Consider the following 22,304-nt stretch of genomic DNA (forward strand, 5'->3'; position numbering starts at 1 on the left):
CAGATGACAGGGGTCTGGAGTTAAGCATGGACAACCAGGAAAAATAAGGTAGACATTGAGCAGGAGTTGTGCTCAGCTCTCTTCCCTACTCTGGGTGAGGAGTCAGGAACCATCAGTGCAAACAGAAGTGCATTTCTAGGGTATTAATTACTCTCAATTAAAGCAGGATAGCAGAGCATCTGCCTGGGCAGGTCTCCACTACTTCTCCATTTAAACTCCCTCCTTGTCCTGTCTTTTTGCTGTCTTTCCACATGACCCTGAGGTCTGGGAGAGCCTCCCAGAATGGAAACCTAACCCCACTCCTATTCATGTGCTCATGCTATGGCTCCACGGAGCCTTGGTCTAATGCCAGAGTCTTTGCAACATGCAGAGACCTCCTGCGATCTGGCCCTCTCACCCTCCAGCCACCTCCCCAATTCTCAGCATCCTGGTTTCCATTCCTGTGTGACACTTTATACTTCACCAAAAATACCACTGCTTCCTCACATCAATGCTGAGCATGGGGAATTCCAGGAGGTTCTAAGAGCAGATCAGCTCTGGTGGTGCCCTTGGCTGCCTGGATTAGACAGCCATAGGGGGATGCAGATGAGCCTTCTTACAGTCCATGGGGCCATGGTGTCAGCAGCCATGAAGTGTGCGGGGAGGGGGTGAGATGAGAGAGGGAATCCTGAGACATGGAGGTAGTGAGGTCAGCATGCCTTGAGGGAAGTGGGCCAGGTATGTGCCTTCTACATCACCATTTCTGATTGTCCCCTCTCTCCCTAGAGCATATGGAAGAGCCACTTTCAAACTAGATTCACTTATTAATGTCTAATAGGGGAACCTGGGTGGCTCAGTTGGTTAAACATCCGACTTTGGTTCAGGTCATGATCTCATGGTCCATGAGTTTGAGCCCAACATCAGGATCTATGTTATCAGTTCAGAGCCTGGAGCCTGCTTCGGATTCTGTGTCTCCCTTTCTCTCTCTGCCCCTCCCCATTCACGCTCTTTCTCTCTCTCAAAAAAAATGAATAAATGTTAAAAAAAATGATTAATGTCTAATATTTACTCATTGCCAAGATGAACTATGTTGGCAGCTCTCACAAACCAATGTGACAGGCATTATCACTATCCCTGCAGTTCAGGTAGGAAACTGAGGCACAGAAAGGTGAGATCTGCTGCTCAGTGTTCTAGGGCTGAAATCTGAAGCCATACTCTGGTTCTATAGACCATATCCTTTATCATTGAGTCATACTGCCTCTGAGACAGAGACTTTGAGGTGCCTGTGGATAAACTACTTCCTCTCATGACATGTGATTTACTTCTGGCCAATATTATGAGCATAAGTGTTGGATGCAACTGCCAGGTTTGGCCCCTGGAGCATACTGTGTGGCTCTCTAAGCTCTCTCTCTCTCTTTCTTAACTTGTAAGCCAGATAGATGCAGAACACTTAACTGAGAGCCCAAGAAGTTCCATGGGGGAACCATGGGGTAAAAGTAGCCTGGGTTCTTCCTCACTCTCAGAGGATAGCTTCCCAGGACATCTGCCTAGTCAGAAACATCTGTACAAGTTTAAGTAACTGAGAAACAAACTGTGGTTATTAAATTCCTTTGTATTAAATATATTTTTGACTAAGACCTGTTTGTTATAGCAGCACAATTTAGCCTATTATTAATGGCAAAGGGAAGAAATCTGGCAGATACTATCTCAACCAAGCAATTAAGGTTAACACCAACTGTGATACAACACATCAACATCATATACCTCCCAATAAGATGAACTGAGAAAGACACAATATTTCTGTGGCATTCTTGCCAAAAATGTGTAACTTCAATCTTATGATGAGAAAACTTCAGGCAAGTTTAAATTGAAGGACATTATGAAAAATAACTTTCCAGTAAAGGAAAAACTCCAGAACTGTCACAGTGTGTAGGAGCCTGAGGAGACATAGCAATTAAATGCAAAGAATTGGATCCTGGGCCAGAAAAAAGGACATTAGTGAAAATTGGTGAAATGCAAAGGTCTATTACTTAGCAATATTGTGTTAATGCTAACTTCCTAATTTCAGTAATTGTAGCATGTTATGTAAGATGTAAACATAAGAGGAAGGTGGATGAAGGGAGTGCTAGAATTCTCTGTGTTGTTTTACAACTTTTTGGTAAGTCTCAAGTTATCTCAAAATAAAAAATAAATAAAATAAATACACGAATAAGAATGTGGTGATGAGCTACTGCCATATGGTAGCTTTGCTCTTGATACATTGTCATCAAGCCTGGACAATCAAGACCCACATTGGTTTATACACCTTCAAAAAAATTTTATTACAGAAAACTCCATTCTTCCAAGTCCATTTCAAGACCCACCTTATTTATTAAACTTGGACTTCTGTGTCTATTGGATTGAATACCTTTCTTGTTCCTTGGGTATCTGATATGGAGTCAAAAACTCTGTCTTTCATTGTAGGTTCTCAAGAAGAGGGACTGGGGCTCCGTAGCTACGTTCCATTCTGTGAAGGCTATGAAACATCTGGTCACCTGGAGCACCAACAGCATTATGTCTCTGCCTGTGAGGTTAGGCAGGGGAGTCTGCCATGATTCAGCATCTCCTCTGCACCCCTCTTTGGGCCCTGTGGACAATGTCACTGTGGGCCTGTGACCATATCAAGGACCATAACTGAAGAGCCAGATATCAGTCCTAGGGTTAACACAGGGCATTACAGGCATGACTGTGTGCAGGTGGGGATGGTGACATGTCAGTCCCCAGAAGTGCGGGGCTTTAGGCAGAAAATGCCAATAAGGTGAAAGGGTCTGTTTCTCAGAAGCAAGATGAGAAGATTAGGGAGGTCCTGGGAGCCCACACACTAAGGTGCACAGGTTTCAAATGCAAGAAACTGGGTTGTGGTGCTGGACAGCAGCTGAAAGGAAGCCCATCCCAGAGCACATCAGGACAGATTTGGCCAGCCAGTGTACCAATGCTTTAATAAGGGAGAAAAATGTGGCTGTCACAGGGCTTTGCATGGAAGGCTGTGACTGCTATTTACTGAGCAGTTAACAGGGGAAGGGTGAGGCATTTGAGGACGGCAGTTGAATCTCAGAGTAGCAGCCTCGGCAGAAGGAGGCTGGCAAAGGCTGCAGGGGTGAAAGAGACTTTGGACCCCATATCTGGGGTGGTGGGCTCATTGGAGATGGGTGTTGAGGAGCTGCCAACAGGAGGGGTGGTCAAGGTTGCATTGGGAATGGCGGTTGAGGAGGTGTTGGCACTGTCTACGCACTCAAACTTTCGGAAGATGACTCCTCCAATTGTCCGGTTCTTAGAAGATAGGAACTGACAGGTGGAGTTACTGATGTTGGAACAGCCTTTCAGCACAAGCGTCTTAGACTCTGTGAATGCAATGGAGACAGTAAGGACTTCACCTCCCTTTTTGTGCTTCTTCCACAGGCCTCTCAGCAACCTGAAACCTGTTTTAAATCTAAAACAAGAGCTTAGAGGAAAGACCTAGGATCAAGAACACCAAATGGAGGGGCACCTGGGTGGCTCAGTCAGTTAAGTGTCTGACTCTTGATGTTGGCTAAGGTCATGGTCTCATAGTTTGTGAGTTCCAGTCCTGCATCAGGCTCTCCACCAACAGCACAGAGCCTGCTTCAGATCCTCTTTCTCCCTTTCTCTGTGTCTCTCCCTCTCTCTGCCTCTGCGCTCGCTCTCTCTCTCTCTCTCTCTCTCTTTCAAAATAAATGAACATTAAAAAAACAAAATCACACCAAATGGTAATAGCAGAGGGGCCACATAGGTCAGAACACAGACCCCCACCTAACTCCAGAAGAAACTGAAGCTCCAGAAGGTGGATGCAAGCCTGAGCTCACAGAAATAAGCCTGGGACTCAAATCTCCAGTGTTTACTTGAGGAGCTGACAGGTGAAAAAATCCAGGGATGGGCTCATCCCCTCTGCTCTCAGTCCAGGAAGGTCTTCTCCCAGACTCCCCTCCTCCAGGTTCTGCTTTCCATCCCCACTTTTCTTTAGACCTGAGTTCTCTCTGCCAGAATTTTCTCTAAGAAAACTAGAGGTGATCTTAATTCTAAATCTGAATTATATTGTATTTAACCCTGTTAAAGGTGCAAGTCCTAGGAAAATGCCAAGGGAATTTGCAAAGAAGATGTTGTTGTGATTGCAACTACCATTATTGAGCTCATAGTATGTGCCAGTATTGCTCTAATGGCTACAACTTAAACAGCTCCAGGGAACAGACAGTTCACAGGGGAGGAAAAACCTGGAAGGGACTAGCTACTTATCTGAACAAGGGCTACAAACTTGCTTTGAGAAGGAAGGAAAACTCTCCAAATCCCTTTGAAGAAAACAATGACTTACTTTTCTATAGAAAATAGCAGTGCTGGAGATTGAATTAGAGTGAGCTACAAAAATGTGTTGCTTGGCACATGTCTACAGTATTGGGGGGGGAGGGAAGTGGGCAAAAATAAACAAACAAAAAAACACCCCTACATGTATGGCCACTTTGATCTGTCTGGCCTTCAGATTAAGTCAAATACTATGAATTAAAAAAAAAAAATCTATCCTTGGCACCAAATGATACCTGGTAACAAGCTGAGTGGAAAGAGAAAGTCTTTCTGATGTTGTTGTTATCTTTAGACATAGTTTAGAATTAAACATCAGAACTGTGTTTAAATCCTAGGGATTTTTAAATTTTTTTTGAAAATCCTTATATCACTAAATGAGAGAAGTCAATGTGAAAAGGCTACATACTATGTGATTCCAAATATATGATATTCTGATAAAAGCAAAATTATGGGGAGAGTACAAAGATCTGAGGTTTCCAGGGGTAAGAGATTAATAGAGGATTTTTAGGGCAGTGAAACTACTGTGTGTGATGCTATAATGGTAGATACATGTCATTATACATTTGTCAAAACCTATGGAATATGCAACACAAACAGTGAATCCTAATGTAAACCTTGGACTCTGGGTAATAATGATGTGTCAATGTAGGTTCATAGATTACAACAAATGTTCGATTTTGGTGTGGAATGTTGATAGCAGGGGGAGTCTATGTATGTGTGGGAACACATATGGGGTATGTGGAAATCTCTCTACCTTTTTCTCAACTTTTCTGTGAACCTAAAACTCTTCTAAAAAATCTTTAGAAAAGTAAAAAAAAGCTTCAAGATACGTGTGATGTTTGACCCCACTGAAAAATCTGCAATTACATGTAAACATGGATTTCCAATACTATAATTGTCATTAACAAAAGTTGAAATTAAATTGTACTTGAGTGTTGGTGTTCTTAAACTATTTTTATTCTAAGCCGTATTGTGACGGAGACTCACTGGCTGTTCTAATTTTAGCTTCATGTCTCTTCCTTTCCTGCTGGCCCACCACTAGACATCATTAGAATGCATTTCCACCCTCCAATGCAGTTTGGGTTCTGGCCAACAGAATGTGAGAAAGTGACTCATGTACCTCCAGGCCTTGCCTATAAAAACCTGCCTGCCTGGGTGCCTGGGTGGCTCAGTAGGTTCATGAGTTTGAGCCCCCCATGGGGCTCTCTGATGTCAGTGGGGGGCCCACTTTGGATCCCCTGTCTCCCTCTCTCTGCCTCTCTCTCTCTCTCAAACATAAACATTAAAAAAAAAAGACTTTCCTGCCTTCCTCTACTCCTTCTCTTTCCCCCACCTATTGGTGAGATTCAAAGAATATAGCAGGCAGCTGCCAAGTCCTGGGTAGGTGGGAACCAGAGCCTCGAGATGGAAGAAACACAGGCCCCAAAACTCTGCAATCAACTGCCATATGAGCAAAAAACAAACATCTGTTACATTGAGCCAGAGGATTTAGAGGTTGCTTTTTAACAGTAATAAACATAACCTAACTAATAAATGTATTATTCTTTAAATACTTGGGTATAGTATTAGCTTTGTATTTTATAATGGTTAACTTGTGGGGCTCCTGGGTGGCTCAATCAGTTTAGACTCAGACTCTTGGTTTCAGCTCAGGTCATGATCTCATGGTTTGTGAATTCAAGCCCCACATCAGGCTTTGTGCTGACAGCAGAGAACCTTCTTGGAATTCTCTCTCTCCCTCTCTCTCTGACCCTCTCTTACTCTCTCTCTTCCTCTCTAAATAAATAAATAAATAAATAAATAAATAAATAGTTAACTTGTGTTTCATAATGGTTAATATCAAATTACTTCTATAGCAAAAAGCAAATTGTTGGCTCTTAAACCCAATCTAACTCTTTCAGTCAGGTGATCCATGTTGTCATAAGCCGACACTTCTCAGTGACAAGTAGAGAGAAAAGTGTTAAGTATTAAAAGGAAATAAAAGCAAACACACACCTCCACAGAACAACCCAACCTAGTAAAGAAATAAATGCCAGGAATGACACAATGCACTTAAACAGGCCTGGCTTGATTGTAAGCCACAGTAGAACAAGGTTCAAGAGGTGGACAGCCCAGAAGGAATGGTTCTGGACTAAGGTGGCAGAAATAGCAAACAGCTCAAGGCTACATTAACAGCCTCACTATCTCAAAGACATTCTGACCTTGTCTTTTTATCCTACTAACCTCCCCCAGCCTTCTTTTGTTAACCTAGAACTTATTACCCAACACTTGATAGGTTTTCAACTCAAGTCTCATAAAAGGACCCAAGACGTACCAGTCTTAAATTCTGCAACAAGACTAACACACCGTTCTTCTTTATAACATTTCCTGGATTTCACACTACAGGAAGTTTCATTAGATCCGTAACATGCAAGACACTCTGTGTTGTTGGACACATCTTCCTGTAGAGGAGCTGGGAAGAATAAGAGAAATTTAGAACAGTGTTAAAACACAGAACATGGCACCGCCTTGTACTGAAGGAGACAAGCAAGCAAATATGCTGGCCAGAGAGAACTTGAGAATGGGCAATTGCATGAAGACACTAATCATCCCAGCCAAATAGTTACATATCCCCCCAAAACAGTTATAGCACACAACCCCACACACTTGCCCTTACAAACCATTCAGTCTTTAAGAACTATGGTCAGTGGTTGTGTTGGGCTGAGAAGAAAACCAACCGATGTCAACATTAGCCAGCTATGATGAACATGCCAATAAGTGTATAGATGTTACTAAATCTTTCTCTGAATAGGGGTACCTGGGTGGCTCAGTCTGTTAAGCATCCAATTTCGGCTCAGGTAATGATTTCACAGTGAGTTTGAGTCCTGTGTTGGGCACTGTGCTGACAGCTCAGAGTCTGTCAGATATATATATATATCTGCCTCTCTCTCTCTGTTCCTCTCTCCCCAAAATAAATAAACCTTTAAATAAATAAATCTTTCTCTGAATAAATGAACACATGCCATTACTTACCAAAATTATACTGAGACCCAGTTCTGCTATTAATGACCTATGCTAGAACTATGACCAATTAACCTTGCCTTTGTGGCTATGTTTTCTTCTCCTTGAAAAAAGAGCTTTGGTAGGAGGGGCATCTGGGTGGCTCAGTCAGTTAAGTATCCTACTCTTGATTTCAGTTCAGGTCAGGATCTCATGGTTCATGAGTTCAAGCCCCACATCAGGCTCTGCACTGACAGCAAGGAGTCTGCTCGAGATTCTCTCTCCCTCTCCATCTGTTCCTCTCCTGCTCTTTCTCTCTCAAAAATAAATAAACACTAAAAAGAGAGAGCTTTGTATGGACCAACAGTTGTCAAATTATGGTCCAAGAACTACTGGGAATCACCCAAAAATCTTTCAGGGAGTCCACAAGGTCAAAAACATTTTCATGATAATACTAAGATGTTCGTTGCCTCTTTCACTCTCTTTCTCTCATGAATGTACAGTGGAGTTTTTGAAAGGTTACATGACATGAGAGATTGCAACAGATTAAATAAATGCACAAGCAAATGCAAAGAAGACAACTGGGTTGCCTTCTATTAAGCCAGTAACCAAACATGTTTGAGAAAATATGTAACAATGCCACTTTTCTTACTAAATATTATGTTTTGTTTTGGAAGATATGCTTTTTTCTATTTAAAAATGTTATTAATGTTCATATGTGGGTTTATTATTTTTTAGGAACCTCAATAAAGATTTTTAAAATTTCTTTTGGACATTTTTTTAATTTTTAAAATTTCTAATACAGTAAATACTGATCATATGGATCACATAAATCAAAGTTCTCTGGAGTTTGCCATAATTTTTAATACCTACAGTCTTAAAATAGGGCCTGAAACCACATTTTAGAACTACTAATAAGCATCTAATTCCATCCAACTTGGAGTGCTGTGATTTCTGTCTGTACTTGGAAAAGAGGAAAGCATGAGAGTAGTGGTGGTTTTCCCATTTTCCTGTAATTGTTGTAATTGTTGTAAGTCAGCTATTTATATTACTTAGATATGTACTGAAGCTCTTGGACCTGAGATGTCCCCCAGAGAGTGAGAACCACAGGTGGCAAAGGAAGGGACAGGGCCAGGTAGACAGAGGGAGGATGGCACATTGCCAGCACCCACCTAGAGCATCACTGGTGTCATTACACTCCTTCCCTTGGCAACACTGGCTTGTAAAGTGAAAACGTTCTTCACCAGACACATGGACAGTGAAAGCTTCAACCATGTCTCTTCCTTCCCTGCAGTTCTCTGCAGAGCAGGCCTTATCCTGATATAATGCAATGGCTGCCGCTGCACAAAGACAAACACAGAATATCATCCCTGGGTGCTGAAGCTTCAGAGAGGGCAGAGACCCTGAATAGTGACTGCTTTAGGAAACAGTAGAAACATATCCTCAGTTCAATGTGATTTCAGAGACACTTGGGAGAGTTTCCTGCAAAAAGAAAAAATTTTCCCCATGAGGTAGTTCCTTCCTTTAGCAGGAGACTAGCAGAGGTGCAGGCTAAACTTCAGGACAAAGACTGATGAGCAGCTTGAAAATGGTAGTTTGGGCCAATATTCCAGAGTGCACTTATCAGTCTTAGCATCTTGAAAAATAGCCAAGCAGATCTGATGGTCCTAAGTGCAATCTGATGTTAAACCTGAATACAGTCAAGCTTTTAGATCAGAGCTATCTGATATGGTAGTTAGTAGCTATATGTGGCTATTTAAAATTCAGCTCTTCAGTCATATAACCACATTTCAAGTGGCCAATAACTACATGAGGCTACTATATAAGACAGCATTGATGTAAACTTTTCCATTATTGAAGAAAGTTCTACTGAGCAGCATGGATCCAATTTATAGGAAAATACCAGAAATAGGGGAAGAAAGAAATGACACCACAAAGAAGCAATTAACCAAAGCCAGAATATGAGACAACTATAGGACAAATGGTCCAGTTTCTCCAACAAATCAGTGGGATTGAACAACAACAACAAAATGATGATTGATTCCTGTTATAAAACAAATTGGACATATTAGATCTGACAGCAAAATACAGTGTGGGGATTTTGTTTATATATAAATTCTAATACATTAACTATAACACAACATCTGAAACAATTGAGAAATTTTTAAGATGCCCTGGCTACTACAGAAAATTAAAGAATTCCAGCTAATTTTCTTAGGCATATAATGGTATGGTAGTTACATAAAAAGAAAAAAAAAAAAGTCCTTATGAGAGATGAATAGTGAAGTATTTTTAGGTGAAATTACATGATATCTAAGTTTGCTTTAAAATACCATTGCATGGGCACCTGGGTGGCCCAGTTGGTTAAGCATCCAATTTTGGCTTAGGTCATGATCTTATGGTTCATTAGTTCAAGCCCCACATCAGACTCTGCTCTGGCAGCTCAGAGCTTGCTTGGGATTCTGTCCCTGCCCCCATCTCTTTCTGCCCCTCCCCCACTTTCTCTCTGTCTCTCTCTTTCTCAAAAAAAAAAAATAAGTAAATTTTAAAAACAAAAGAAAAAATAAATTTCAAAAAATAAATAAAATATTATTACAAAAAAAGGCAAAATGTTGATAATTATTGACACAGGATAGTGGTTACATGGCAATGCATTATATTCTTCTTCTTGCTTTTGTGCATATTTGAAAATGCCCATAATAAAAAGTTAAAAATAAATCTAAGTGCTCTGAGAGAGAGGTAACAATCATGCCAGGAAAACACCCTGGGAGGGAGTATGAGTGAAAGTATGTTGGGTCTGGAACAGGAATGAGCACTGAAACAGAGAAAATTGGGGAGGAAAAATGGAAGAATGCAAGCACCCAGAGCAAAGTTCCTGCTTTGCGGTTTACTAAGAGGTTCCCCTGCTTCTCACATCCACTAATTCAGGTACAGAATGAGATTTCAGTCAAGGGCAGCCATTCCAAAAAGCCACAAGGGCTTGCCTGTTTGCTCCTGCATTCTCATCTGACTTCTGAATTTTGCTTCTTCTGGAAGGCATATCCATGAGCCCATCTCTCTCTTTGCACAGCTGGGCCTTTCCTCAGCCTTCCTTTCTTCCCTCGCCACCCTATCCAGCTCCTGCCCCATGCTAATCCCAGAAATGGGGGGTTATAGCATCCCAGACTCACCTAGAGAAGAGTTGGCCAAGAAACTGGTACAGCTGACATTGGCACTTGAGGGACACCTAGTGATGTTGCTGTTGACACAGGAGTTTGTCAATGAATTACACTGCACACAACTGAGGGATTCTGGGGAGACAAGATGTCCAACATTGTCAACATTCAGGAGACACTTATAGAGTGTACTATGGACAAAGCACCACATCCATCTCAAGCTAAAGGAATAGCTGGGAGGTATCCCTTCCCTCTGGCATCCCCCAAACTTGAAGCTGTGAGATATAGCCACCCCCATTAGTTTCTCACCACTGTCCACCATTTCCCAGTGGGAATAACCACAGCACAGAGCCCCAGCTCCACTGACACCAGTGTGCACAGAGAAGTCTCCCATTATCCACTGACCAGACTTTGACATGAGAGGCCACATGAGAGAACCCCAGAGCACCAAGAACAGAAGACCTTGATGAGGTGTGAAAAGAGGTCTTTATTCCCAAAGGGTGTCATTGTTTTCCCTCACCTACAGCTGTTACCACAAGTGCCGCGATGATACAGGTAAGGAGGATGCCTTTCATGGTGCTGGATCTGGTGTCTCACAAGGACAAGGACTGTGGCTGTACAGCTCTAAGCCTGAAGAGACACAAATAAGGCAGTCTGGGGTCTTGGAACATCCCCTAATTGTAATCATACTTTGATAAGCCCAGCACACAGCCCATCCTTGTGAAAGAAAGAGTCAGCATTCTTAGCTGTGAGCACAGATTTGTGATGCAGTTTCTATGCTGTCCTTTTATGTGCATCAGTCTGGGATTTCCCCAATTCTGGATGCCTGCAGAAACATCTACACACAGATACAAAACGCAGCCTGTGCATTTCCTACGGAGCCACTTCAGGTACAAGATGGGCAAGCAGAAGATTGCCAGCCCCACTGGGAATGGGATCCAAGAAGAAAGCTGGGCTTTCCTGTCCCAGAGCATAATGTAATCCTCTAGCTAATATCTGGCCTCATACACATAATTGAGGGGCTTACCGTTGTCATCACCACCCCAGTGGGCAGACACCTATTGAGCACTTTATTCTGAGCACTCTGTGTTCTTTAATTCATGTAATGCCTCCACCCTAGCAGACAGGAACTATTATTAGCATCGCCCTCATTTCATAGGGAAAATCAAGTCCCAGAGAGGTTAAATAAATCACTCAAAGTCAAGGTCACATTCTTGGGAGGTGATAGAGCTGGGATTAGCTAAGGCCCCTAACCACCACCCACACTGCCTCAAACTCATGTGAGTACCAGAGCCCCAGGCCTGAACACAATCAGGCTACAGGACTGAACCAGAGGCTCCAGCACAGCAGTCTTTCTGTATCCACCAATCATCTGATAGCTACAGTTTCTCTGTATTCATTAGGATCCTGAATCAGAGCTCCCAGAATTTCATCTTGCCCATGTATCAAAGGAGCAAGGAGGGGAAGTATCTGGCTCTGCACGGAGTCCTTCCTGATTGTTAGCTCATTTACCCTATAAACAGTAGCCACAAGCTGCATGTGGCTATTTGAATTTAGATTCATTGAAATGTTGAAAAAAAAAACAGCATTCTGTTTCTCAGTCACCTGGCTAGTGACCGCTTATTGGCCAGCACAACTTTGGAACATTTCCTTCATCACAGAAAGTCCCAGCGCACAGTGTTGCTTATTGCTCTGCTCAGCAGGTGGCAAACTTATAGACAGAGATAATGAATGCTGCCCAAATTCACTCAGCTTGTTAGGTCAAAATTGGGACTTCATTCTGAATCCTTTAAGCTCCAAAGCTGAGTTGCACCATGATAGGGAGAACTGACCTTCACCTGGGAGCTGCAGCCCACCTCTCACCTCTTACCTTTCCACACTACATACATGTACACACCACACACACCACTTCAACTATGATCTCTTAGTTGACTTATTAGGGGTTGGTGAAAATGAAAAGAAACTAGTTCAATCAGGGGAGGCAGATGGGCCCATATATTATCTAATGGCCACAAAATATTAAAAAAAAAAAAAACAAGGAGAAAAATTAAGTATGTCTAATTTGAAGCTTGTGGCAGATGTTCTCTTCATTGCACCCTGCATGTCCCCATGCCCGATGACCCCTCCAGGCTTCAGGAACCCCAGTAGGGAGATAGGCTCATGGGGGTGAGCCTCCTGGGAAGGGTCTTCTCAAGCCTTGTGAGTGTGGAAGAGGATGGAAAGGGAGGTAAAGAGATGAGCGTAAAGAGGCCATAGCAGCCATGCCTGGTACATAAATTGCTTCTCCTTGTGGCATAAACATGATTATTAGCCTCATTTTCATAGGGAAATAAAGGAGGCCCAGAGAGATCAGGATCCAGTCCAGGGACACATGGCAGAGAGTCAGAGTCTGGAGTGGTGAGAACTTGGGCCCTGCTTGCCACCTCTGAAGCCAGTGAGGTGGAGGTTGGGAAAGGGAGCCTCATATGGAAAATGTGAACACGCAGCATCTAAAAAAACCCTTTGCAAAGTACTTCCTTCCACTCATTCTATAATTGGGTATTTTCAATAGCCTGAGAGGGTTCTACCACAATTGCTTTCATTTTATACACAGGCAAGCAGAGTTCAGAGCAGGTATGAAAAGGACAAAGCACATACCATGAGCAAACCCCACAATGCACACATCTCTCCTCACCAGCCTTCCCTTTCCTGAGTGTTGCTAAAGAAGCCAGAGCCATGAGAATGCCCTGGACCGCAACCACCCCCACAATGCCCTTCCCTTGGTTTCAGCTCCTCTCAAGGTGGGACACCCTCCCCCCACCCACAGCTTGGCTTCAGCCCCTCACCTTCAGAGTCTGTCCTGGAGACTGCCCACAGAAGGTGGATCCCAGCAGAGGATTAGAGCAGGTGTGTAAAGGGCCTTATATAGCAGGTGACTACACAATCAGAAACCACAGCTACCTGCAGGGAGGGGCTTCTGGGTCAGGCTGGACTCTGCCCAGCCACAGGGCCGGCCACAGGGAGCTTAATCCTTTGGCAGCTGTGCAGTTGGTCAAATATCTGAGGCTTCCAGAATTTGAGTGCAACTTTGGTTAAGGCCTGCCTTTGGCAAAGCATGCAAGAAGTAAGATGTGTCTCAGGCATGGTCTTATGTTGGCTGTGGCCCACAGAATGGATTACAGTATCTGTTAATAAATCACAAGCCTCACATTATACCAGCTTGATAAAGCAGTCACCTTGATTAGTCCATTTACAGATAAGGAAATGAAGGCACAGGAGAGAAACATAAGAGACTTGCCCAAGATCACACAGCTCAGGCAGAGTCAGAACTCAGAATCAGGTCACATAGAGTCCATGCAGCTTAGGAAAGAGGAGTCAGGCCCCATGGGGCCTCAATAAGTCTCAGAGTCCTTTAGCCAAGATGAGGGAAAACCCACTGTGCAACCTCACAGGGTAGAGGGGTCACAAAGCCCTTGCTTGCAGCATATCCTACACACCTGTGTGAGGGGCCCACAAGCATTTCTGCTGCCAACACCAACACTCGAATTCATCCAGCCTCACCATCAGGGAAGCCACTATTGATAAGAACCTGGGTCAGCACCTCCCAGCAGCATCACATTGTGCCATCGATGCTCCTGGCATTGAGAATAAACTGGAGTTACCTGCTCTTTTCTTCTTTCTGCTGTCCCTGCCACCTCAAGACACATATGCATGCACATTCATGCACACACTGACATACACACAAACTCAGACATATATTCACACACATCATAAACCACAGACACACACACACACACACACACACACACACACATGCATGAACATCCATACACACACACACACACATACACACCACATCACACCAATATCCCCAGCCTGCAGTTAAACTTGGAGTTCCCCGTTCTTGAAAATATCTTTGTTTTTTTTAAAAAAAAGTATGTATGTATGTATGTATGTATGTATGTATGTATTTTGAGAGAAAGAGAGAGCGTGAGCCAGGGAGGAGCAGAAAGAGAGGGAGACAGAGGATCCCAAGCCCTGACCCGGGGCTCCAACTTGAGATGGGGGGCTCCATCTCACAAACCATGAAAACATGACCTGAACCAAAATCAAGAGTCAGATGATTAACCGACTGAGCACCCAGGCATCCTGAAAATACTACTTATCCATTTGACCTACTCTGTCACTCAGCTTTCCCTCCTTTTCCCAAGCTCATGCTTTCATTCAACAAACATTTTTTTTTTTTTTTGCACTATGCATCAGGTCTGCTCCAAGCATTTGGGAGGTATCTGAGCAAAGAGACAGAGACTGCCCTCCTTGAGTGTAGTCATGAATGTGAAACAGAAAACATACATAAAGTGATAAATAAGCAAATTACAGAGTAGATTAGAATGTGGTGACTGCTCTGATGAAAAGACAGAGAAAAGCAAAAGCAAAGGTGAAGGACCAAGCATGCTGGGGAACACAGGATTCAATTTTAAATAAGGAGGTCTGCATTGGTTTCATGAAGAAGGTGAAATTTGGGTCATTTTTGTAAGCAGAGCCTCTGACCATCCCTTCTTTTCTCTTGCTCTCTCCTACCCTCAGGATGGCTATAACAGCATTTTCCTAAACAAAGGTAAGTCCCTCCCTTACAGAATCTGTTATGTCTTCACTCCAGCCACCTGGGACACCCCATTAGGAGAGGTGGTAGCAGGAGTAGCCAATGGGATGTGGTGAAAGAAAAGGCCTATGCATTGGACTTTCCCCAGCCTAAGATGGGGGATTTGAAAGGCACAATAACAGCCCCAGGGACCACTCTGTTAACACACTGAAAACTGACAGGAGAATCAGGCTAATCTACATTAATCCTTCTCAGAAGGCACCAGATGCCCAGGAAAATGGGCCAAAGGCAACTAGGAAGGTCTGGATCTGAATGCGGTCTTTGCCTTTCTTGCCACATAAGTTACTTATTAATCTGTCTCACTGGGCCTGAGTTCCCCAACTATAAAATGGGAACATCAGACCTCAACGAAATGCTTGTTCGTTATTTATTTCCTTCTTCATTCCTCACCCCATCCCATTGTGTTGTTTCTAATGTCATATAACAACAATGACATGGGAGGTGGGGATTGATCTTGAGTGATTTGGTTGCAGCCCTGGAGCTCAGCTGTACACAGCCATTCACAGCAGTCCTGGATTTGCCCTACCCAAGGTCTAGACAGTATGTAGATGGGTATCATAACCCCCCTTGACAGATAAGGATGCTGAGCCCCAAAGAGGCCTCTCTGTTAGGCCTTCAGACACCTGGGCCAATATTCTTTCCACTCCAACACAGCTCATGTAGGGCCAGCCTCGGCTCCAGGGTTGGGAACATTGACCCACCTTCCCTCCTCCCGTTCTATTCCATAGTCAGCATGGAACTATCAGAACTAAAAAGCTGGAATCAGTCACGAAACATTATAAAAACGCATGCCCTAAAGCAGACACTCCTTCTGACTAGCCAAGAAGTCCAGGGACCCAAGAGAAGAAAGACCTCAACACACAATCTAACTTTTGCTCCTAAACTAAGGACACTGGGCAAGCCTCAGGCACCCTGGTTCTATTATCACCTTAGAAGAGAACAAAGCTGGCTGTCCTCATGACCATTCAGCAGGGGTAAGCTAAAACTCACCCAGATATTGGAGAGCTTCTTTGGGGTGTGAACCTGAAAGCCATGTGGAAAATGGGTTTCCTAAACCATCAACAAAGCTTGACAATGAGTTCTCGGAGAAGTGCACTCCATTTTAGAATAAATTTGCAGAGGTAGGCAGGGTCAGGGCAGGACATCCAGAACAGAAACTCCAATAGAGATCTAAGCCAAAAACTCAGCTAAATGTCCTTCACCCATGTTCCACCTGCTCTCCATCTGTGTTTGCTTCAGGGAACTTTGATTGCCTGGCTTGTTCCTCCAGCTTGAAAACGTGAAAATGAGCTAAAATCATTAAATTACTCTTCCAAGTATTCCTGATCTGCAGACACCACTCAGGGAAAATGGGAATGCTCTAAGAGATAGGCCTCCCCAATAGTCCATGCCCTGTGCAAGATAACAATCCCTGAGTCTTGGGTTCCCTATCTGTCAAATGGAGACAGCAATACCACCTACTTCTTAAGAGCTGTTCTGAGGCTTAAAGGAAATCACTGACATTCTGTATGTACTTATCATGTTGAAAGGGCTCCAAAAATGATGCTTCCCACTGCTGTCACTTTATGAGCTTACACCAGTGACATCATAGCCCGGGAGAATACACAAAGCCACACAGAGCAGGGGCTAAGATGAAGCCTGACCTCAGAGTGCTCCTCTGTCACTTACCAATTGATTGAGCTTAAACAGTTCGTTTAAGACTCATTCTCTGAGTCTTGGTTTCTTCACCTGAAAGAAAGGGACATCCACAATACCCAATGTGTTACAAAGATTAAGAGGAAAGCCATGATGCTTTTTGCACAATGCATACACTATTATAAATCTAGCCCAAGAAAATGTGGCTATTATCATTAATTTAGTCACTCAAAGTTTACCTGGTCTTCCTTTGTGGCAGGCAACCTGTCTAGTACTAAATAAAGAATTATCTCAGGAAATTTTCAACATGACCATTTCCCAATAGACTCCTGGCTCTAAATGCAAGGCCTTTTGAAAGAATTGTTGCATCCAACATTATATAAAATCAGTTTGTTTGCATGATCTACTCTTGTGGACCTCCACTGGACTGATGAGGAAAAACAAAACCAAACAGACAGGCCTGGCTTGACACCTGGCTACACCAGTTATCAGGTCTGTAACCTTGTTTAAAATTCTCAGCATCTCCATCAAAACAAAAGGAGAAAAATGTCTATTTCACACAGATACTGACTCACATAGTGGCTGACACACAAAAAGCACTAAATTAAAATGGAGGCCCCTTTCCCCAAATCCTTTTTCTGACAATTAAGACCTAAATGTCCTCATTTATTCAAGAAAATATATGTTAGTGCCTTTATGCCAAGCTCTGGATAGTGGGAATACAAAGCCCTTGCCCTCTCTAAGATTTAAGCTGATAACAACTACAAACAAACAAGAAAACATTTTTTTAATACAAGTAAACAGGCAAATAAAGATAATTGCAAATCGAAGACTTGAGATGGAAACAAAATGGTAGCTGAGATAGGAAGGAATTGGGTTAAGGCAGGGAGACATCTCTGATAAGTGAGAAAGAACCATACAAAGACAAGGAGGTCAGATGGCTCCCAGAAGAGGACAAAAAGCATGATCAAAAAAAGGCTCGTTGGTGAAAGACATGCCTTGCTTAAGGGACTGAGCAGAGGAACACCAGTTTATGGAAGAATCACAAGGTTAGTATTCACCCCCTCCTGAGCTCACTTCAATATTTTATGTTGGTTCTTACAAGAAGCTTAGATTAGGTGCAAAGAGCACTAGACTTGTTGGCAGGATATGGGTGTTCAAAGTTAGTTTTGTAATTTACTAGCTATTATGTTAACTTTTCTCCATGAATCACAACTTCCTTATCTATAAGATGGTAAAATTAGTAATAACTACCGAGAAGAGAATGGATGGTGACCTCCTGCCCTCATCTACAAAACATAAAGAGAAATAATTCTCCACTGGCTACATCATTTCTAACAAATGAGGTAGGTGAGCCAGACTAACCAACATCCCTTAAACATCATGCCAAGGTTATTGCGTCCATGTGGAGCAGAGTCAAAGTCATGTTGACAGGAAGATGTGCTTTCTTTATATAAGACTGAATTACATTGTCTTGGGAAGAATATTAACACCCACTTTTGCCCTCTGAGTAATGAGTGAGGTAAACTGCAGGTACTTCCACTATTGAGGAGTCTGAACTGGATCTGTTTACCTACCTCCTTTCTCATCCTTCCACTCTTCAGAACCAGAAACCCTGGACAGAAAATGGCCTCCATTAGCAGCTGTTCAGAGCCCAAAGTGATGGTACTGGGGAGACTCCTGAAAGAAACAAAGCATGAGGTAGTTCATGTCTCTTGGTATTCAGTGGAGTTGAATTTCTCTGGAGAATGGGAAGTGGAGAGAGAAAGTAGAAGAGTGGAGCCTTCATTAAAAGAGACAGAGGGATAGAAATTAGGGAGAGGTGAGGAGAGATAGACACAGAAGAAAAAAGGATAATTCAGGACCTTCCTTCCCTCCTTCTGCCTCCTCTGTGAGGCCCAGGACAAAAGTGAGTTGACTCAGGATCTTTCTAGATGTAGCTGTCTGCTGTTTCCCACCAATCTGTCACAGAATGCTCCTCCACCAATAGGCAAAACTGGCCAATTTCATTAAAGTGTGATAAATAGTTTCCAATCACTCTGATGGTGATAGTGATGACAAATGATAGTGCTGTTTTGTAGTGTGTATGTTTTTCTTTTACTATACTTTCTTTTAAAAATAAAATCTAGAAACCCTATGGAAGTTCCAGATGTTTGTTTGGGAGTCTAGGACATGAAACTCATTCTTCTGTTCAGCCAACATGTTCTAAAAACAGCATCTAGAATGGAGAAGAGTTAGGAAAGACTGTCAGGACTAAAGGAAGGGGAAAAAAAGTACAAAGGCAGCTGAAAACAGACAAGTCATGAGAATATCTCCTGTAGCTTGCTTCCAAGGCTGTGTCTATTAACTCATGGGTATAAGGACAGGATTTCCATGTCCTTGTGACTCATTCAAATGGAATGTTTATTTAGGAATATGATACCATTTCAGACATATTAAATGAGCTATTAAAGGATGAAACTATGAAAAGTCTATATTGATGTTGGTGACAATAATAGTGTATGGAACATAAAGCTGGTTTCTATTTCTGGTTCTCATGGGCTGTGTGACTTTGTCCCATGTCATCCCCCCTTTTGTACCCCAGGAAAGTACTATAAGTGAAGAATTCAGTCTAGTTTCAAGTGTGTTATTCTAACAAAGCTAACCATTCTGGGGCTTCAGACCCCAGAGTTCAAGTCTTTTCTCTGAATTCAAATGCAGTCATTAAGATTAAGAAGATGGGAAAAGTTAAAATGGTAGAGTAGGAGGAGGACCCTATGCTTGCCTTATCACTTGAACATAGCTAGATAAATATAAAATCATTCTGAACACACAAGAAATCAATCTTAGGACTGAGAGACAAGACTCTACAACAAGAGGGAGAGAAGAGGCTACATTGTGGAAGGTTAGGAGGTGTAGAGATGTGATTTCGGGGAGAAAAGGGTTGTGGCTGCTATGGAGGGGAAGGACCCCTGATCATGGACAGAGGAGAAAGAGAGAGACAGAGAGAGACAGACAGAGAGAAGTGCACAGAGGATTGCACAGGGAAAACACTTTCCCAAAATCATTGTTTAGGAAAACTAGAAGGGCTGATTAGCATGAGGCTTTACAGCCAGTAAAGCTCAAAGACTGACATTTCAAGTCTGCCATGGCTGGGTGGAACCTAGAGGGTGCATTGGTGCTCCTGTGGAAAAGGAGGGTAAAGACCTGGGAGCAGAAAAGACAATTTGAGGATACCCTGGGATACACTAGAAGACAAGTTACCCCCTTATTGGAACACATCTGGGAGAGGTGGCACTGCCTCTAAGGGGGCAAAAGAGCTGTTATGTGTTATTGTACTGCCCAGTCCCTTAGCATAGGGGCAGAGACACCTGCTCGGGGCAGCTAACCTGGACATCAGGTTTTTGCTGCATATTATACACCAAGATCCTGCTAGATGGTGTGACTGCTCTTCTGGGACAAATACACACTAGCCCCAGCAGAGCAACACCTTCACCAGAGGATCAGCATAGGGTCTGGGCCAGGTCCCTAAATTTGGAGTTTGAAACAGTCAGCATGCCTGAGATAAAACACAGTTGTACTATGCTTCCATGTGGGCAGATTGCCTGTACATAGAGTGAAGGCAGGCATCTGGGACATTAGGGAAGACAATTCACTCTTCTATAAGGGCTTCCCAAACAGCAGCATGCACCAACTCCCCTCTCCAGGAACAAGGAAGAGAGCTGTTACCATTTTTGTCCTCTGTCCATCAGCATGGACTGACATCAGTGAGCAACACAGCACTAATAGTGGAGGCCTGAGCTGCCTACACCATATCCCACCCCCTGCATTCTGCAGGTGCTAAAGCAAATGTGCCTGAGAAAAAGAGCAATGGTCCCCTCCACAAGAAGACCAGAAACCCCCCCCCCCCACACACACACACCAAGTCTACTGACCATAAAGTGCTACAAAGTTTCAGCTCTAGTCAAAATAGGATTAGAACTCTTTCAACAAGCAAATAAGAGCATACATAGTTAAAACTCACCACACACTAGCCAAGGTCCAAACACTATCCACAGGAGACAAGGAGAAAACCTACAGAGGCCTAACTGAGGAAAAGAGCAGCCAAAACACAGCACAGAGTGCACACAGCATACACCAGAAACATTTCCTGAAATGCCAGGTCCTGGACAGTATAAGACTCTTCTTAACAAAGCCATTACTCTCAGGAGCAGGAAACAAAATGGGATTTCCTAACACAGAGAAAAGACAGAAACCTAGACAAATGCCAAGATGAAGGAATACATCCCAAAAGAAAGGACAAGCGGAGGGCATGGCCAGGGATCAAATAAAAACAGATATAAGTAATATGCCTGAGCCAGAATTTAACAACAATCATAGGTGTACTTAGGTGGCTCAGTTGGTTAAGCATCGGACTTCAGCCCAGGTCATGATCTCACAGTTTGAGGTTGAACTCCACTACAGGCTTTGCATTGACAATGTGGAGTCTGATTGGTATTCTCTCTCCCTCTCTCTCTGCCCCTTCCCCACTCATGCTCTCTCTCACTCAAAATAAATAAATAAACTTAAAAAATACAAAAAAATAAAAACAACAACCATAAGGATATATAGAAGACTTCAGGGAGTTCCTTATGGCAGAGATAAAAGACGTAAAAACTAGTCAGGCCAAAATTCAATTTAATTTAATTTAATTTAATTTAATTTAATTTTATTTTATTTTATTTTATTTTATTTTATTTTTTTAATATAATCTATTGTCAAATTGGCTAACATACAATGTGTATAGTGTGCTCTTGGCTTTGGTGCTCATCCCAACAGGTGCCCTCTACAATACCCATCATGTATGTTCCACTCTCCCCCACACCCATCAATCCTCTGTGTGTTCTCTGTATTCAAGAGTCTCTTATGGTTTGCCTCCCTTCCTCTCAGTTTGTAACTATTTTTCCCCTTCTCTCCCCCATGGTCTTCTGTTAAGTTTTTTAAGTTCCACATATGAGTAAAAACATATGATATGTGTATTTCGCTGACTGACTTATTTCACTTAGCATAATACCTTCTACTTCCACAAACGCTGCTGCAAATGCCCAGATTGCATTCTTACTCATTGCCAAGTAGTATTCCATTGCATATATAAACCACATTTTCTTTACCCATTCATCATTTGATGGATATTTAGGCTCTTTCCATAATTTGGCTATTGTTGAAAGTGGTGCTATAAACATTGGGGTACATGTGCCCCTATGCATCAGCACTCCTATATTCTTTGGTAGATTTGTAGCAGTGTTATTGCTGGGTCATAGTGGAATTCTACTTTTAATTTTTTGAGGAACCTCCACACTGTTTTCAGGAGCAGCTACACCAATTTGCATTCCCACCAACAGTGTAAGAGGGTTCCCATTTCTCCAAATTCTGGCCAGCATCCGTTGTTTACTGAGTTGTTGATTTTAGCCACTCTGACCAGTGTGAGGTAGTATCTCAGCATGGTTTTGATTTGTATTTCCCTGATGATGAGTGACACTGAGCATGGTTTCATATGTCTGTTGGCCATCTGGATGCCTTCTTTGGAAAAGTGTCTAGTCATGTCTTCT

General features: G+C 42.8%; 1 protein-coding gene across 1 annotated transcript; it reads right to left on the minus strand.

Annotated features, from left to right (window-relative positions):
* Nucleotides 1-2,380: 2,380 nt before the first annotated feature.
* On the minus strand, nt 2,381-11,035 carry LYPD8 (LY6/PLAUR domain containing 8). Its single transcript, XM_049648952.1, has 5 exons — nt 10,981-11,035; nt 10,476-10,595; nt 8,478-8,645; nt 6,641-6,778; nt 2,381-3,359 (listed from the first exon to the last, which is right to left on the minus strand). The coding sequence occupies exons 1-5, from the start codon at nt 11,033-11,035 to the stop codon at nt 3,070-3,072; spliced, it is 771 nt and encodes a 256-aa protein (XP_049504909.1). The 3' UTR covers nt 2,381-3,069.
* Nucleotides 11,036-22,304: the final 11,269 nt, after the last annotated feature.

This window comes from Panthera uncia, assembly GCF_023721935.1.
Source record: "Panthera uncia isolate 11264 chromosome A1 unlocalized genomic scaffold, Puncia_PCG_1.0 HiC_scaffold_17, whole genome shotgun sequence".
Classification (NCBI taxonomy): Eukaryota; Metazoa; Chordata; class Mammalia; order Carnivora; family Felidae; genus Panthera; species Panthera uncia.

What these genes read in the sequence shown, in the direction of transcription:
- LYPD8 (XM_049648952.1), bottom strand. Translation starts at nt 11,035, where the DNA reads ATGAAAGGCATCCTCCTTACCTGTATCATCGCGGCACTTGTGGTAACA. An exon ending in TGACACCAGTGATGCTCTAG is followed by an intron (nt 6,779 to 8,477) that starts GTGGGTGCTGGC and finishes TATTCTTCCCAG; the next exon opens with CTCCTCTACAGGAAGATGTG. An exon ending in TGTTGCAGAATTTAAGACTG is followed by an intron (nt 3,360 to 6,640) that starts GTACGTCTTGGG and finishes TTGCATTCACAG; the next exon opens with AGTCTAAGACGCTTGTGCTG.